Source organism: Ascaphus truei, chromosome 4, assembly GCF_040206685.1.
Source record: "Ascaphus truei isolate aAscTru1 chromosome 4, aAscTru1.hap1, whole genome shotgun sequence".
NCBI classification, from domain to species: domain Eukaryota; kingdom Metazoa; phylum Chordata; class Amphibia; order Anura; family Ascaphidae; genus Ascaphus; species Ascaphus truei.
This window is the reverse complement of record NC_134486.1, coordinates 106,559,557-106,577,883: the sequence shown is the minus strand read 5'-3', so window position 1 is coordinate 106,577,883 and position 18,327 is coordinate 106,559,557. Positions and strand designations below refer to the sequence as shown.

Genomic DNA, 18,327 nt, shown 5'->3' with positions numbered 1-18,327 from the left:
TCTTATTCTGAGTTTTACTTGGCCTGCTTGAGTATTTTCAGTATAGCAGGCTGTGGTGTGATAGCTGTGGGGAAGATTAATACTTCCTTTTCATTTTTGGTACCTTAAAGGAACGGGCCTCTGAATTTCTGCGAGTGACAGTCTGAGCTAGAAGGCTGTGCCAGCCCATGGGATCTTCTTTGTAGGACAGCTGCCCCGCACGTAGTTTCACATACAGCACTCCGTCCTTAGAGAGGATTGACCTGAAATCAATGGAAACGGAAAATCAACTGACTCCTATGTAAAAGCATACAAATCTGGTTGTTATTTGGAGGGTTATGCCCATTGACTTGAATGGGAGCTTGTGTGCATTAGTGCCCGATTGGCTTTAAATGCATTTTAAAGCACAACTCCCTCACTGATCACATGCCAGCCCAAAGAGACATTTTGATGGATCATACCATGCTTGAGCGATTATGCATCCCCCCCAGTTCTTGAGATATTTTATTAGACCAATATGTTATTCATCAGCTTTACTTTGCAGCGTACAGATGTAGCGCAATTCACCTTCCCTGTAGCGACTCTGGGAAGATAACACCAGCGGCAGCTCCCCTGTGCCGACCACCGCTTTCCCCGCAGCCAGGTACTGCTGCAGTGTGTTACTCTGATATCCACAGCCGGGTATTGCTGCAGTCTGTGCACACAGTGATACCCACAGCTGGATATTGCTGCAGTCTGTGCACGCAGTGATACCCACAGCTGGATATTGCTGCAGTCTGTGCACGCAGTGATACCCACAGCCGGATATTGCTGCAGTCTGTGCACACAGTGATACCCACAGCTGGATATTGCTGCAGTCTGTGCACGCAGTGATACCCACAGCTGGATATTGCTGCAGTCTGTGCACGCAGTGATACCCACAGCTGGATATTGCTGCAGTCTGTGCACGCAGTGATACCCACAGCCGGATATTGCTGCAGTCTGTGCACGCAGTGATACCCACAGCCAGATATTGCTGCAGTCTGTGCACGCAGTGATACCCACAGCTGGATATTGCTGCAGTCTGTGCACACAGTGATACCCACAGCTGGATATTGCTGCAGTCTGTGCACGCAGTGATACCCATAGCTGGATATTGCTGCAGTCTGTGCACGCAGTGATACCCACAGCCGGATATTGCTGCAGTCTGTGCACGCAGTGATACCCACAGCCGGATATTGCTGCAGTCTGTGCACACAGTGATACCCACAGCTGGATATTGCTGCAGTCTGTGCACGCAGTGATACCCACAGCTGGATATTGCTGCAGTCTGTGCACGCAGTGATACCCACAGCCGGATATTGCTGCAGTCTGTGCACGCAGTGATACCCACAGCCGGATATTGCTGCAGTCTGTGCACGCAGTGATACCCACAGCCAGATATTGCTGCAGTCTGTGCACGCAGTGATACCCACAGCTGGATATTGCTGCAGTCTGTGCACACAGTGATACCCACAGCTGGATATTGCTGCAGTCTGTGCACGCAGTGATACCCATAGCTGGATATTGCTGCAGTCTGTGCACGCAGTGATACCCACAGCCGGATATTGCTGCAGTCTGTGCACGCAGTGATACCCACAGCCGGGTATTGCTGCAGTCTGTGCACACAGTGATACCCACAGCCGGGTATTGCTGCAGTCTGTGCACACAGTGATACCCACAGCCGGGTATTGCTGCAGTCTGTGCACACAGTGATACCCAAAGCTGGATATTGCTGCAGTCTGTGCACGCAGTGATACCCACAGCCGGATATTGCTGCAGTCTGTGCACGCAGTGATACCCACAGCCGGATATTGCTGCAGTCTGTGAACACAGTGATGCCCACAGCCGGATATGGCTGCAGTCTGTGCACGCAGTGATGCCCACAGCCGGGTATTGCTGCAGTCTGTGCACGCAGTGATACCCACAGCCGGATATTGCTGCAGTCTGTGCACACAGTGATACCCACAGCCGGGTATTGCTGCAGTCTGTGCACGCAGTGATACCCACAGCCGGGTATTGCTGCAGTCTGTGCACACAGTGATACCCACAGCCGGGTATTGCTGCAGTCTGTGCACACAGTGATACCCACAGCCGGGTATTGCTGCAGTCTGTGCACACAGTGATACCCACAGCCGTATATTGCTGCAGTCTGTGCACACAGTGATGCCCACAGCCGGGTATTGCTGCAGTCTGTGCACACAGTGATACCCACAGCTGGATATTGCTGCAGTCTGTGCACGCAGTGATACCCACAGCTGGATATTGCTGCAGTCTGTGCACGCAGTGATACCCACAGCCGGATATTGCTGCAGTCTGTGCACACAGTGATACCCACAGCTGGATATTGCTGCAGTCTGTGCACGCAGTGATACCCACAGCTGGATATTGCTGCAGTCTGTGCACGCAGTGATACCCACAGCTGGATATTGCTGCAGTCTGTGCACGCAGTGATACCCACAGCCGGATATTGCTGCAGTCTGTGCACGCAGTGATACCCACAGCCAGATATTGCTGCAGTCTGTGCACGCAGTGATACCCACAGCTGGATATTGCTGCAGTCTGTGCACACAGTGATACCCACAGCTGGATATTGCTGCAGTCTGTGCACGCAGTGATACCCATAGCTGGATATTGCTGCAGTCTGTGCACGCAGTGATACCCACAGCCGGATATTGCTGCAGTCTGTGCACGCAGTGATACCCACAGCCGGATATTGCTGCAGTCTGTGCACACAGTGATACCCACAGCTGGATATTGCTGCAGTCTGTGCACGCAGTGATACCCACAGCTGGATATTGCTGCAGTCTGTGCACGCAGTGATACCCACAGCTGGATATTGCTGCAGTCTGTGCACGCAGTGATACCCACAGCCAGATATTGCTGCAGTCTGTGCACGCAGTGATACCCACAGCTGGATATTGCTGCAGTCTGTGCACACAGTGATACCCACAGCTGGATATTGCTGCAGTCTGTGCACGCAGTGATACCCATAGCTGGATATTGCTGCAGTCTGTGCACGCAGTGATACCCACAGCCGGATATTGCTGCAGTCTGTGCACGCAGTGATACCCACAGCCGGGTATTGCTGCAGTCTGTGCACACAGTGATACCCACAGCCGGGTATTGCTGCTGTCTGTGCACACAGTGATACCCACAGCCGGGTATTGCTGCAGTCTGTGCACACAGTGATACCCACAGCTGGATATTGCTGCAGTCTGTGCACGCAGTGATACCCACAGCCGGATATTGCTGCAGTCTGTGCACGCAGTGATACCCACAGCCGGATATTGCTGCAGTCTGTGCACTCAGAGATACCCACAGTCGGATATTGCTGCAGTCTGTGAACACAGTGATGCCCACAGCCGGATATGGCTGCAGTCTGTGCACGCAGTGATGCCCACAGCCGGGTATTGCTGCAGTCTGTGCACGCAGTGATACCCACAGCCGGATATTGCTGCAGTCTGTGCACACAGTGATACCCACAGCCGGGTATTGCTGCAGTCTGTGCACGCAGTGATACCCACAGCCGGGTATTGCTGCAGTCTGTGCACACAGTGATACCCACAGCCGGGTATTGCTGCAGTCTGTGCACACAGTGATACCCACAGCCGGGTATTGCTGCAGTCTGTGCACACAGTGATACCCACAGCCGGATATTGCTGCAGTCTGTGCACACAGTGATGCCCACAGCCGGGTATTGCTGCAGTCTGTGCACACAGTGATACCCACAGCTGGATATTGCTGCAGTCTGTGCACGCAGTGATACCCACAGCTGGATATTGCTGCAGTCTGTGCACGCAGTGATACCCACAGCCGGATATTGCTGCAGTCTGTGCACACAGTGATACCCACAGCTGGATATTGCTGCAGTCTGTGCACGCAGTGATACCCACAGCTGGATATTGCTGCAGTCTGTGCACGCAGTGATACCCACAGCTGGATATTGCTGCAGTCTGTGCACGCAGTGATACCCACAGCCGGATATTGCTGCAGTCTGTGCACGCAGTGATACCCACAGCCAGATATTGCTGCAGTCTGTGCACGCAGTGATACCCACAGCTGGATATTGCTGCAGTCTGTGCACACAGTGATACCCACAGCTGGATATTGCTGCAGTCTGTGCACGCAGTGATACCCATAGCTGGATATTGCTGCAGTCTGTGCACGCAGTGATACCCACAGCCGGATATTGCTGCAGTCTGTGCACGCAGTGATACCCACAGCCGGATATTGCTGCAGTCTGTGCACACAGTGATACCCACAGCTGGATATTGCTGCAGTCTGTGCACGCAGTGATACCCACAGCTGGATATTGCTGCAGTCTGTGCACGCAGTGATACCCACAGCTGGATATTGCTGCAGTCTGTGCACGCAGTGATACCCACAGCCGGATATTGCTGCAGTCTGTGCACGCAGTGATACCCACAGCCAGATATTGCTGCAGTCTGTGCACGCAGTGATACCCACAGCTGGATATTGCTGCAGTCTGTGCACACAGTGATACCCACAGCTGGATATTGCTGCAGTCTGTGCACGCAGTGATACCCATAGCTGGATATTGCTGCAGTCTGTGCACGCAGTGATACCCACAGCCGGATATTGCTGCAGTCTGTGCACGCAGTGATACCCACAGCCGGGTATTGCTGCAGTCTGTGCACACAGTGATACCCACAGCCGGGTATTGCTGCAGTCTGTGCACACAGTGATACCCACAGCCGGGTATTGCTGCAGTCTGTGCACACAGTGATACCCACAGCTGGATATTGCTGCAGTCTGTGCACGCAGTGATACCCACAGCCGGATATTGCTGCAGTCTGTGCACGCAGTGATACCCACAGCCGGATATTGCTGCAGTCTGTGCACTCAGAGATACCCACAGCCGGATATTGCTGCAGTCTGTGAACACAGTGATGCCCACAGCCGGATATGGCTGCAGTCTGTGCACGCAGTGATGCCCACAGCCGGGTATTGCTGCAGTCTGTGCACGCAGTGATACCCACAGCCGGATATTGCTGCAGTCTGTGCACACAGTGATACCCACAGCCGGGTATTGCTGCAGTCTGTGCACGCAGTGATACCCACAGCCGGGTATTGCTGCAGTCTGTGCACGCAGTGATACCCACAGCCGGGTATTGCTGCAGTCTGTGCACACAGTGATACCCACAGCCGGGTATTGCTGCAGTCTGTGCACACAGTGATACCCACAGCCGGATATTGCTGCAGTCTGTGCACACAGTGATGCCCACAGCCGGGTATTGCTGCAGTCTGTGCACACAGTGATACCCACAGCCTGGTATTGCTGCAGTCTGTGCACACAGTGATACCCACAGCCGGATATTGCTGCAGTCTGTGCACACAGTGATACCCACAGCCGGGTATTGCTGCAGTCTGTGCACACAGTGATACCCACAGCCGGATATTGCTGCAGTCTGTGCACGCAGTGATACCCACAGCCGGGTATTGCTGCAGTCTGTGCACGCAGTGATACCCACAGCCGGATATTGCTGCAGTCTGTGCACGCAGTGATACCCACAGCCGGGTATTGCTGCAGTCTGTGCACGCAGTGATACCCACAGCCGGGTATTGCTGCAGTCTGTGCACACAGTGATACCCACAGCCGGGTATTGCTGCAGTCTGTGCACACAGTGATACCCACAGCCGGGTATTGCTGCAGTCTGTGCACACAGTGATACCCACAGCCGGATATGGCTGCAGTCTGTGCACACAGTGATACCCACAGCCGGGTATTGCTGCAGTCTGTGCACGCAGTGATACCCACAGCCGGGTATTGCTGCAGTCTGTGCACGCAGTGATACCCACAGCCGGGTATTGCTGCAGTCTGTGCACGCAGTGATACCCACAGCCGGATATTGCTGCAGTCTGTGCACGCAGTGATACCCACAGCCGGATATTGCTGCAGTCTGTGCACGCAGTGATACCCACAGCTGGATATTGCTGCAGTCTGTGCACGCAGTGATACCCACAGCTGGATATTGCTGCAGTCTGTGCACGCAGTGATACCCACAGCTGGATATTGCTGCAGTCTGTGCACGCAGTGATACCCACAGCCGGATATTGCTGCAGTCTGTGCACGCAGTGATACCCACAGCTGGATATTGCTGCAGTCTGTGCACGCAGTGATACCCACAGCTGGATATTGCTGCAGTCTGTGCACGCAGTGATACCCACAGCCGGATATTGCTGCAGTCTGTGCACGCAGTGATACCCACAGCCGGGTATTGCTGCAGTCTGTGCACACAGTGATACCCACAGCCGGGTATTGCTGCAGTCTGTGCACACAGTGATACCCACAGCCGGATATGGCTGCAGTCTGTGCACACAGTGATACCCACAGCCGGGTATTGCTGCAGTCTGTGCACACAGTGATACCCACAGCCGGATATTGCTGCAGTCTGTGCAAACAGTGATACCCACAGCCGGATATTGCTGCAATCTGTGCACACAGTGATACCCACAGCCGGATATTGCTGCAATCTGTGCACACAGTGGTACCCACAGCCGGGTATTGCTGCAGTCTGTGCACACAGTGATACCCACAGCCGGGTATTGCTGCAGTCTGTGCACACAGTGATACCCACAGCCGGATATTGCTGCAGTCTGTGCACGCAGTGATACCCACAGCCGGGTATTGCTGCAGTCTGTGCACGCAGTGATACCCACAGCCGGGTATTGCTGCAGTCTGTGCACGCAGTGATACCCACAGCCGGGTATTGCTGCAGTCTGTGCACACAGTGATACCCACAGCCGGATATTGCTGCAGTCTGTGCACACAGTGATACCCACAGCCGGGTATTGCTGCAGTCTGTGCACGCAGTGATACCCACAGCCGGGTATTGCTGCAGTCTGTGCACGCAGTGATACCCACAGCCGGATATTGCTGCAGTCTGTGCACGCAGTGATACCCACAGCCGGATATTGCTGCAGTCTGTGCACGCAGTGATACCCACAGCCGGATATTGCTGCAGTCTGTGCACGCAGTGATACCCACAGCCGGATATTGCTGCAGTCTGTGCACGCAGTGATACCCACAGCCGGATATTGCTGCAGTCTGTGCACACAGTGATACCCACAGCCGGGTATTGCTGCAGTCTGTGCACACAGTGATACCCACAGCCGGGTATTGCTGCAGTCTGTGCACGCAGTGATACCCACAGCCGGATATTGCTGCAGTCTGTGCACACAGTGATACCCACAGCCGGATATTGCTGCAGTCTGTGCACACAGTGATACCCACAGCTGGATATTGCTGCAGTCTGTGCACGCAGTGATACCCACAGCCGGATATTGCTGCAGTCTGTGCACACAGTGATACCCACAGCTGGATATTGCTGCAGTCTGTGCACGCAGTGATACCCACAGCCGGATATTGCTGCAGTCTGTGCACGCAGTGATACCCAGAGCCGGATATTGCTGCAGTCTGTGCACACAGTGATACCCACAGCTGGATATTGCTGCAGTCTGTGCACGCAGTGATACCCACAGCCGGATATTGCTGCAGTCTGTGCACACAGTGATACCCACAGCTGGATATTGCTGCAGTCTGTGCACGCAGTGATACCCACAGCCGGATATTGCTGCAGTCTGTGCACGCAGTGATACCCACAGCCGGGTATTGCTGCAGTCTGTGCACGCAGTGATACCCACAGCCGGATATTGCTGCAGTCTGTGCACGCAGTGATACCCACAGCCGGATATTGCTGCAGTCTGTGCACGCAGTGATACCCACAGCCGGATATTGCTGCAGTCTGTGCACACAGTGATACCCACAGCCGGGTATTGCTGCAGTCTGTGCACACAGTGATACCCACAGCCGGGTATTGCTGCAGTCTGTGCACACAGTGATACCCACAGTCGGGTATTGCTGCAGTCTGTGCACACAGTGATACCCACAGCCGGGTATTGCTGCAGTCTGTGCACACAGTGATACCCACAGCTGGATATTGCTGCAGTCTGTGCACATAGTGATACCCACAGCCGGGTATTGCTGCAGTCTGTGCACACAGTGATACCCACAGCCGGATATTGCTGCAGTCTGTGCACACAGTGATACCCACAGCCGGGTATTGCTGCAGTCTGTGCACACAGTGATACCCACAGCCGGATATTGCTGCAGTCTGTGCACACAGTGATACCCACAGCCGGGTATTGCTGCAGTCTGTGCACACAGTGATACCCACAGCCGGATATTGCTGCAGTCTGTGCACACAGTGATACCCACAGCCGGATATTGCTGCAGTCTGTGCACACAGTAATACCAGGTTGTGGGGAAAGCACTATAACTGCACAAATATGGATTTAACAGGGTCCAAAGCTTAAATGGGTCAGTTCCTCCTAGAACCAAAGTTTACTGGTGACAGTAACATGTTTATGGGGTTACTGTACATCCGAGTGATTGATAGCTTTTTTCATTTAAAGCAAAATATGACACATACATGTATATACAGATTTTTTATTTTAAAGTTGGTTTGTGAACATGGCAAGCTGAGACATGGGAAGGGGTTGGCATCTTCTAGGCTCCTTTTTATCTGAGGTCACTGTGTTCAACAAGAGTTTGCACATTGAAACCCCTCCCCATCAACCTCCCTACCTTTATAACCTGAGGCTGGGGCCATGGTACCGCTGAGCGAACAAACTGCCTTAAGGCAGTGTTCGCGTCCATGCTGGCGGAAGCGGGCGCGCGTCGCACAAGAAATCAGTTCAAACTGATTTCTTGGCATGACAGGCCGGTCACATGAGCGGTGCGCCCAATGAGGGCGAACCAGCTCCGTGACGTAACTGGCACGCCCCTTGACACGCCCACGGACGGCACGCTTACCATGGCCGAAAAACGCACCCGCTTCGAGTGGGTGACGTCACGGCGGCGCACGCCTCAGCACAGGCTAAGGCACCATGGCCCCAGCCTAATAGGGACAGGGCAGGATAAGTGTAGAGGAACCACCTTCACTGAAAGAAACAAAAGGTAAACAAATATTTGCTTTAAGTATTTATTTATAGAAATGCTTTACCAGGAAGTAACACATTGAGAGTTACCTCTCGTTTTTAAGTATGTCCTGGTTATGTTTACACAATTAGATTGCTAATTTCTTGGCCAGCAACCACAGATTGCTCGTATGTTGGCAGATATTACCGAGTATATTTTGTGACCACTTCCTTGGGCTTTTAGTGCAAGCTTTGACAATAGAAGGTGCTGCACATCACCGCATATATAGTGTAATAAATAAACTCAAGCGGGATTTTCGTCCAAAATTCTGAATGGCCGCATCACACGATCTAGAATTATTCCCTTATTATTTTAAACTCAGTCAATATTTCTTTGCCACTTTGCACATTTCTAACATTATGCAAAAAGTGCAAATAAACGTTGCCCAATATAATAATTATATATATTATTAAAACTGGTGACGCAGAGCTTTCTGCCATGAACGCTCCATGAAAGTATGCCAATTGCTGTTGCTCTAGGACAAGGGTGAGCAACTTCAGTTCTCAAGGGCCACCAACAGGTCAGGTTTCAAAGGTATCCCTGCTTCAGCACAGGTGGCTCAATCAAAGGCTCAGGGCACAGTCGGACTGCACCACCTGTGCTGAAGCAGGGATATCCTTGAAACCCGACCTGTTTGTGGCCCTTGAGGACTGGAGTTGCCCACCCCTGCACTAGGACCTCAGTCTGTTGCTACAATATGAATCCCAACTTGTACAGTGTAAGGCCGCGGTTATAGTTACCGCGACTGCACGCGCTGCCAATACATACACCAAGATGTGCATAGTGCTCTGCGACCGCGACAGAATTCAGGAGAGACAAATGAAATTGTCTCTCCAAGTGATGGCCAAGTGACGTCAGCGTCACGTGAAGCGGTTCAGCCCATGAGGCCGAACCGCTCGCGTGACGTCACGTGCCACACCTCCCTGTCTCCTGAAAATCTCCTGCAGCAGAGAGAGAAGCAGAGTTCACCGATCGTGCCACGGCACGCGTGCGCCACGTGCTTTGTCGCTGGCTCGTGCGAGGTAACTATAAGCGCGAGACCTTAGTCTCCTGATCTTCAGTGGCTGCAGAGCTAGGGCTGGAGTGCACCAGACTGCTCTAAATGATCAAAGATAAAAAGCCTCTACCCATCGCAGTTCAATGAATATGACATGTCCAGCACCCATTCTTTGCATCATTTCCCTGCCTAATGTAGGAATAAACACAGGGGACACAGATCAAATATCATGAGCCCGGCTTCTTCTGAAGGACCCAGAGCTGCTTAAGCAGGCAAGGGGTTAACTCGTAGGAAATGTAGGAGATAACCTCGTGGCAGCTCACTACTTACTTCAGGCGTTGTGTTCCTTTGCGCATGTCGACCACTATTTCCCAGTACCGTGGGCCTTTCACTTTAATCTGGTAATGCAAAGAGAAGTAAGACAACATCTTGAGATCAGGGTGAGCACTGGCGAATGTTACCATGAAAACACATTTTGTCATTAAAGCAGCAATACGGATTAAATAAAAAATAATATATATATTTTTTTAATTACAGGATTGAAGCGGGATGGGGGGGGGGGTTTCTTCTGAGCTGAACTGTGTTAATGTCAGCTCTGGGGACCCCCTGCTTCCACAGATACTTACCTCCATAAGGTGTGCCGGTATCTCTGCAGAGTTTAAAGGTCCAGGTCACACGGGCCAATAGGAAGCTGCACCGGATGATGTCACGGCTTCCTATTGGCCCATGTGATGCAGGACATTTAAATCCCTATGAGATAAAGGAACATAGTTTCTCTGCCTCCACGGATACCGGCTCCAGTACAGGAACTGAAAACTGCACTGATTGTTATTTAGAACGGAGTATATTCTTATATACAATATCTGTTGCCCTCCTCTCGAGAAGGAGCTCCCGGCAGGATAACGAGAGGAATACAATTGTTCCGGTGGACACTTCAATCCAGACTATTCTACATACTGATGTGCCTGATACCTACTTACTTTTGTAAGTGTTTTTAACCGTATTTCTTTTCATAAACCTGATCAGACTGCACTATGGGGTTTGTGCTTTTTTTTCTTTTCTTTTGTTTCTATAGTTCTTATCCGGACCAGAAGGTTGGATCCGTTCCAAGAAGCAGCATTTCGCATATACTGACTCAATTGGACTCCATTGTTTTTTATACACTGATCAACAGATGATATATGATTATTGAGGTTTTATATCATTGGGACTATTATACCTTGATCTTATTGTATTTTGTATATTCTGTAATCTCAGGTAAGAGTGCTAGCTGAACTTTGTACTGTACTACATATTATTATACATTATAAGGGATCTATCCCCTGGAATTCATATTATAATACACTATGTACAACATTAAAACTGTCAGCAGTTTTTTGTCTTATATGTCCTCTGATTCAAACTCAGTGTCTTTGTTTACATAATCAGTGTCTTTACTTGCTGAGCCACTGCTTCTGTTTTAAAAATTAGAGTAAAGCTACATATTCTAAAAAATTGGTATTAATCATAAACAATAAAGGTGCTGTTCAAATTAGGGCAAAGTTGAGATGAGCAGTAATATATTTAACATGCCAAAAAGATAATGCTCGTTTGCTTTCATTTACAACAGGCCCTCTGAATAAATGACCTTACTTGCTCTGCTCCGGTGATAAGAAACATATGTATGCATGTCTGCACCATGCCCGAGCACCGGTTATGCAAGAGACCCGGCTTGGGGAGTGAAGCAAAACCGTCAGTAAACTTCAGGTTGCAGCGGGACACATACAACATACCAGCGGGAGAACGGGGTGGGGCTACCGTATTATTTCCCACGCTGGGGCAAGAACTTTGGCTACATCTGTACGTCAGAAGGGCAACTGACGTGAAGGCACTCACGGCAGACACTGCACATACATAGGACACAATAGGCCTATGACATTTTGTTTTCCTGGTCAACATTAGCGTATTTCAGCTTCCTGGCTATACAGTATTACACAACAATCTTACAGCAACACTTCACCTGTTTGAGCAGATGGAGCTCTGGCAGGAGGGTTGGTGCCATAAGTTCTTCAGTGGTTTCTTCATACCACTGAGTTCCCTTTGAATGAAAAATGAGAAGGTTAATTTAGTTAAACGTTTAGAGGCCAGTCACAGATCCTTGGAGATGATTAAGGGATGTTCATGCATTTTACAGCAGTCAAGAAATGCAACCACACAACCTATTTAGCAAACAAGTGATTTGTCCACACCGTGCTGGAACGGTTCTTGAATCCCTGTGAATAACCCTCGATTGCGGCCATTAAGATTATTTTAATAATTTACATTGTAAAATGCCGCTCGTTACAGTCATTTTTCAGATTTCAGTGAAATTCCCCTTCTGCTATCTATTTTTCCATAAGGAAGATACAGTGCTGCTATGCTAAATTAATGTATTAGTTCTCTATAATAGTATTTTCTCCAACAATGTAAGCGGTGCTGTACATATAATTTTGACGGGCACAATGACTCCTCAAAGACTTTACCATCTCATTTTGATGTGTGAAGGAGATTAAAGTGACTCGCTCAAGAACACACAAAGTGGAAACCGGGGTTACCCACCTCAAAGGCCGTGTTTTTACCATCAAACTACTCCTATGGGCACATTCTCTGGCTGAACATACATCTAAGACACGTGTATGCCACTGCTCATCATGTAAGCACAACCTGTGTGTTTGCAGATGTTGTGTATAATTACTGAAGTTACAGACTCTCCCCATTTGCCCTAATTCTTTTCACCTTACACGTGTGGCCGTTTGCATGTGGGCCCCTTTTACCTTGTATGTAACCTCCAGCAGCACATAACAGGGTGTGTTTGTATCCACGTCAACAGGCACCAGGAGCCTGGGCTCAGCGGCCAGCACGTAGAGATGGCGCAGAGCCTGCAGGTGATACCTGTTTACATAAAACACATGGGAGGGTGATGCGGAAACGCCTGTTCCAATATTTGCCAATTTACATTGAGAATCAACTTTATTTACACATGTTATGGGATAAACACTTGGGGATGTTACTGCGTAGAATTTTCCCAGCTCACGCATTTAACAACAGGGTGTATTCTACCCTGAGACCACCCGCTTTCAATCTATGCGCAGGGTACACATTTATATATGTTTTTTTGAATACACCAAATGTAGCTCCATTTGTATTCTAACAACTATACTGTAATTATTTCATTACGCTTTGATTGCAGGGCATAGCGCCATGTCGCTTGGTAAGGTAACAGGCATTGATCCACGATTAGCCGATTTGCTGCCAGAGGTCCCGGTAATGCATTGCGTTAGAGTGAAATTGCGGGGTTGTCTGGCAGCAAATGGTGTTTTAGCAAGGCATTAATACTCAGGGAATCCCACGTGTGTGTCTCTTACCTGTTATCGGTGCTGTGGACGGGGAAGTGAGGATAAAGAGCACAAAGTAGGGCGGCTATTGAAGAATTTGACGTACTCAGAGAATACCTGCAAAATAAACAACAACAAAAACGAGGCAAAACATTTTAAACTGGGAAGCATATTTTGCTCTACACAACTCTGACCATACAGTCATTGACGGTTATAACACATTATGACTGCTGTGTGCATGCCAACAGTGCTCCAGGAGGAAGTTAATTGCGACCTAATTTGATGTGATTTTACCGTTTTTGCAAGCCCACTTTTCCAGGTCTGGAGCCCTCCCTAAAATGTGCACAATTCACCGTTACTTAAGCATCTGGTGACATCTGTGGTCATTTTCTGGTAAAACTCAGTATGTAGTGTCTGGATCTCAAATTCTTGGACAACAGAACGGAGAACATTCTGGTGAGGTCAAAGGGGAAATCCTTTCTAAAGCTCCACATCCACTTGATGACATATTGGGAAGGAAGTAAAAGCACTGAGACACGACACTGTACATAACATGTTTTTCATAGTTTTGCAAGTTTATTAGCTTATAAAATGCATGCCCAAACTGCCTCCAGAAAAGCATATATATTTACATTGTGTGTTGTGTGTGTGTGTGGTGTGTTGTGTGTGTGTGTTGTGTGTGTGTGTGGTGTGTTGTGTGTGTGTGTTGTGTGTGTGTGTTGTGTGTGTGGTGTGTGTGTGTGTGTGTGTGTGTGTGTGGTGTGTGGTGTGTGGTGTGTGTGGTGTGTGTGGTGTGTGTGTAGTATACGTACTGTTAAAAATAAAAAATCTATAGAATTAGTTTTAACTTTCTTTATTGAATTGGACAATTGCCAGAGCATAAAATCGACATAAAATAAATGCAGTTGTGGTAGACAAGTGGGTATTTTCTGCATCGTGTCAGCTAAGTTCTCGATATGCTCATCCATGCACAGGTTTTTCGTATAACTTTAAGGGAGGTACTTTGTGTTAAATACATTATCTTTATTGTTTTGTGATGTTTATATTATTGTCATGTTGTGTATTTCCCCTACATGTTTGTCCCTAAGATTCATGCTGCAGATGGAACTGTGAGAATGTTATTGTGTTGACGCTTTGTGTTTTGTCCCCTTTGTGCGGATTGGTTTTGAGTCCGTGTTGGGTTTGCTTTTGTTTTGTATAAGAGTTGTCATGGTTCCCCTGCTTTGTGTGTGCTCCATTTTCTCCGCGCGTGTGTCTGACGTCAGAGGGGGCGTGTGTGTGCGTGGCGTTGTGACGTTTTCTGGTGCGAAACGTCACACAGGCAGATATAAAAAGAGACTGCAGGTATTGTTTGTTTACTCCTTGATAAAGTACCTTAGGGTACGAAACGCGTAGGAGAGTTTCTTGTGCCTCCTTTTCAGTTATGTTGGATTAATTAAATAATTTTTTTAAATAACCTCCACTGGCGTGTTTTCAGAATTAGAACGGATTTTACAATGAAGTTTGTGCAGAGCGTGTAATAGAAAGATAATGGCAATAAAACAATTGTAGTCGTGGGAAAATGTCATCACAATGACACCCATCAGACAAGCAGTGCACAGAGATTAGATAACAGGAGGAATGGAAACCGCTCGTTAGTAACATGTTAGCGAAACGGTCGTTTGAAAGCGGAACATTGTAATGAACAGTAACAAAAATGTACTTGGCTCAGCACCAAAAGATTGTTCATTTTTTTTTTAAATCAAAAATACATACAATTGCAATAACTTCTTCAATCTGTCATCCAGCTGAACATTACAGCGGTGGAACGCAGGGGTATGGAAACCAGACATAGCCACGGTCAAGGCACCCGCTGACGCACACGATCAGAGTTTTCATAGGGTTCAATGGCAGCGATAATGCATAATATCCCACCGGAACACGCCAGCGGAGGCAAATCATTTTTACTACACCTGTACCACTACTTTTCCCATGTACAAATCTGGGACTAATTCTCCGTGTTTTGGTTTCTACCTCCTTCTCCGTTTGCTTATCTGACGAAATCTTTCCAATCTATTTTATTAGCACAAACAAATGTTTAAACTGGGTTCTAAAAGAGCCTTTTGGCCTAATGTTTACCACGTCTTCGACGTTGGTCACAGTCGCAATGCTTTTCTAAGGCGCTTCCTGTGGGTGTAGACGTTATTTACGTTAGGAGTGTCAGACTCACCTCCCCCCGCCCAGGAACAGCATCCCTAGGGTCATGTGGTGGGCCAGGTGAAACCCGTAGTTCATCTCCCCGCCCGTTTTCTTGTGCATGAAACGACACAGTTGCAGGACCCGCAGATTCCCAGAGCCAGACATGACCATGGAAAGAGACAACAGCACCACACTCAGGCAGGTCTCCAGGTTATAGTGACCCGTCTTGTAGGAGACACGAGAAGGGAGAAATGTCATTATTATCTCAACGCATTTATCTGAAACCGAAGCATAGGAGTTGTGCCTTTCGACAAGACAGACATGTACAGGCCTAGTTAATTCATGAAAACCGTCATTAGCGAGTATCATATACCATAGTGCAGGGGTGCGCAATCTTTTCCCCCCTGCTCGCACCCTCCCCCACCCCCCGTTACCCTGGCTCTGGAGTTCTGACGTCACGCGGCAGCAACGTGGCATCACGTGACCCTGCAGCGTCCTATGAAATCTCACGCCCCCCGTTTGCACACCACTGGCATAGTGCACTGCACTAGATGGGTCATGAAAAGCATTGCAAATGTTTGCTTCACAGGACTTCCCCTCACATGAATGAATAGCACAAACGTGCTGCCTGAGCCATTTTAATAGAAGTTTGTGGTACCTTTTAAACAGTAGGGTCCTTTGTGGTAGAAATTACTGTACAGAGTTTTTGAAACCTCACAGGTGCTTTAGGTGACCGCATTATACGTTATAATTTCAGGCACGAAGAACATTAATGGCCTCTTAAAACGGTATCACAACCTGCAATGCATCGGAGTGGCTGTTGTGTCTCCTACAGATGCAGCCAACATTATTACAACCCGTGGCGCGGTACCACGGATAAAATAGCACGAATAGCACGATCGCCCGACCGCCTTCTCTCACGCGGATGATTAAAAACAAGGACCACTTCTCCTGGTGCATTGTGCAGGTCCCGCTGCCGCGCGCCGCGGGCTGCAATAACGTCGGTTATATTTGTACTTCACCTCTAGGAATAAAAACACCACAATGCATTTTAAAGGGTCAGTGAGCGTTTGGCTTGATGGTATAAACATATCAAGTAACTTAAACCTCAACATACATTTTCTGTAATAATTCAGGGAAGAGTAAAAAAATAAATAAACTTACTATGCTAGCAGCTTGAGCGGACAAACATTCAATGAAGTCCTTCGCAAATTTACACTGTAACATACATGTAAAAATAAAAAATAAACACGTTATTGTAAAAAAATGTCAATAAACAAAAGGCTCATATTGAGTAAAACTGTAATTGTACTACAAACAGAATATATACTGGGTGTATTACCAAGCAGTTAAATGCAGCCAAGTTTGCAGATCCGGCAAATCGAAAACCTAAAGCCAAGCAAGCTCCAGCGATTATGTAGACATGGGCTTGTCTGGAAAATAAATAAATAAACTTTGTATGCAAGTTTACTGGGGGAAAAAAACAACTTCACACGAATGATCAAACTTAATTGTAACAAGTTAAACTGACTTTATTACAAACTTTAACATGCGTATGCATGTATGCCATGTCAATGTTCTAGAGCAGGAGGGCTCAACTCCAGTCCTCAAGCCCCCCCAGCAGGTTATGTTTTCAGGATATCCCTGCTGCAGCACAGATGCATGAGCCACCTGTGCTGAAGCAGGGATATTCTGGAAACCTGACCTGTTCGGGGCGGGGCTTGAGAACTGGGGTTGAGCACTTCTGCTACTGTGGCATGTTATAAAAAAAAAACCTGACAGCGGGGTTCAGAACATATGAAAATAAAGAAAACTAAGATTACAGTGTCACATTCCTCTTGTTTACAGCAGCAACCTCTTTTATTGATCTTGCCTAACCTGGCGCCCAGGTGCAGATTTGTGTTCCCCCCCCCCCCCCCAGTTCCGAAGATATTTGTGGGTTTTGTGTGCAGATTTTGACACACACGAAAAAAAAACTACAAATATGGTGCTGGACTACAATCCTGGCCGTCGTAATTACCGGAAGCAAGCTGCAATATGATCTCATTTTCTAATAGCCACTGGAGCGAGTCCTGCCCCAGGCGGCTAGATTGTTTCCCCAATTCGTCCAGTGGACCCCAAGTGCACCCCAGGCTCACCTCTCCGGAACTGGGGCCACTTGGTTTAGGTAACATTTAAAGTGAAGATGGTGGCTTGAAAGAGAACCAACTTCATGTAAAATAAATACGACAATGGGATGTTGTAATAAAAGGCGTAAGGTTGTTCCATGCATTAAGAAAAATAAAAAAACATTTTAGGTGATGCAACCGTTTAATTCTCTGCCCTCCCAACGTCTAGGTGACATTAGCGACGCCTTTCTCCAAGAAGTGTTCATGGTACTTACGCCAACGTTTCCAAGTTCAAATCCTCGGACGTGGGGAGTTCGGTAGCATGAAGCGATATGCTATTTTCTATGATGATCTACAAAATGAAAAGTCGGTGTAAAATGCTGCACATCAAAAAGGATTGCACAATGAAAAAAAAACATTAAAAAAAAAGAAATTTACAAGTTCTGGAATTAACCCTTATAGACCCCTCTTGACATCGCAGGCACAGGGAAAAGAGGAACTCCATTGATGTCCCAGACACCCAGATAAGATAATTTGTCCAATATATAGACTGCTGGTGTTGAGATGCAACCATAATCTGGTGGATCATTGCCAAATGCCTTTACCACAAGGCTGAATGTCTCTATACCTACTTGAGGCACATTGCTGTTCACCCACTGAGAACTTGGCAGAATGTCATCCCATAAAATA

At 48.3% G+C, this 18,327-nt stretch overlaps 1 protein-coding gene across 1 annotated transcript in view; it reads right to left on the bottom strand.

The window, feature by feature from the left end:
• Positions 1-18,327, bottom strand: part of ANAPC1 (anaphase promoting complex subunit 1) — a 73,480-nt gene that overhangs the window by 14,459 nt on the left and 40,694 nt on the right. Inside the window, exons 34-43 of the mRNA XM_075596352.1 lie at positions 18,270-18,327; positions 17,913-17,989; positions 16,872-16,962; positions 16,694-16,747; positions 15,561-15,754; positions 13,382-13,468; positions 12,791-12,908; positions 11,998-12,075; positions 10,329-10,396; positions 104-242 (exon numbers count right to left, since the gene is read on the bottom strand). The exon at positions 18,270-18,327 is cut by the window's right edge and continues 17 nt beyond it. Coding sequence (XP_075452467.1) covers positions 104-242; positions 10,329-10,396; positions 11,998-12,075; positions 12,791-12,908; positions 13,382-13,468; positions 15,561-15,754; positions 16,694-16,747; positions 16,872-16,962; positions 17,913-17,989; positions 18,270-18,327 — 964 coding nt within the window. The remainder of the gene's footprint in view (positions 1-103; positions 243-10,328; positions 10,397-11,997; positions 12,076-12,790; positions 12,909-13,381; positions 13,469-15,560; positions 15,755-16,693; positions 16,748-16,871; positions 16,963-17,912; positions 17,990-18,269) is intronic.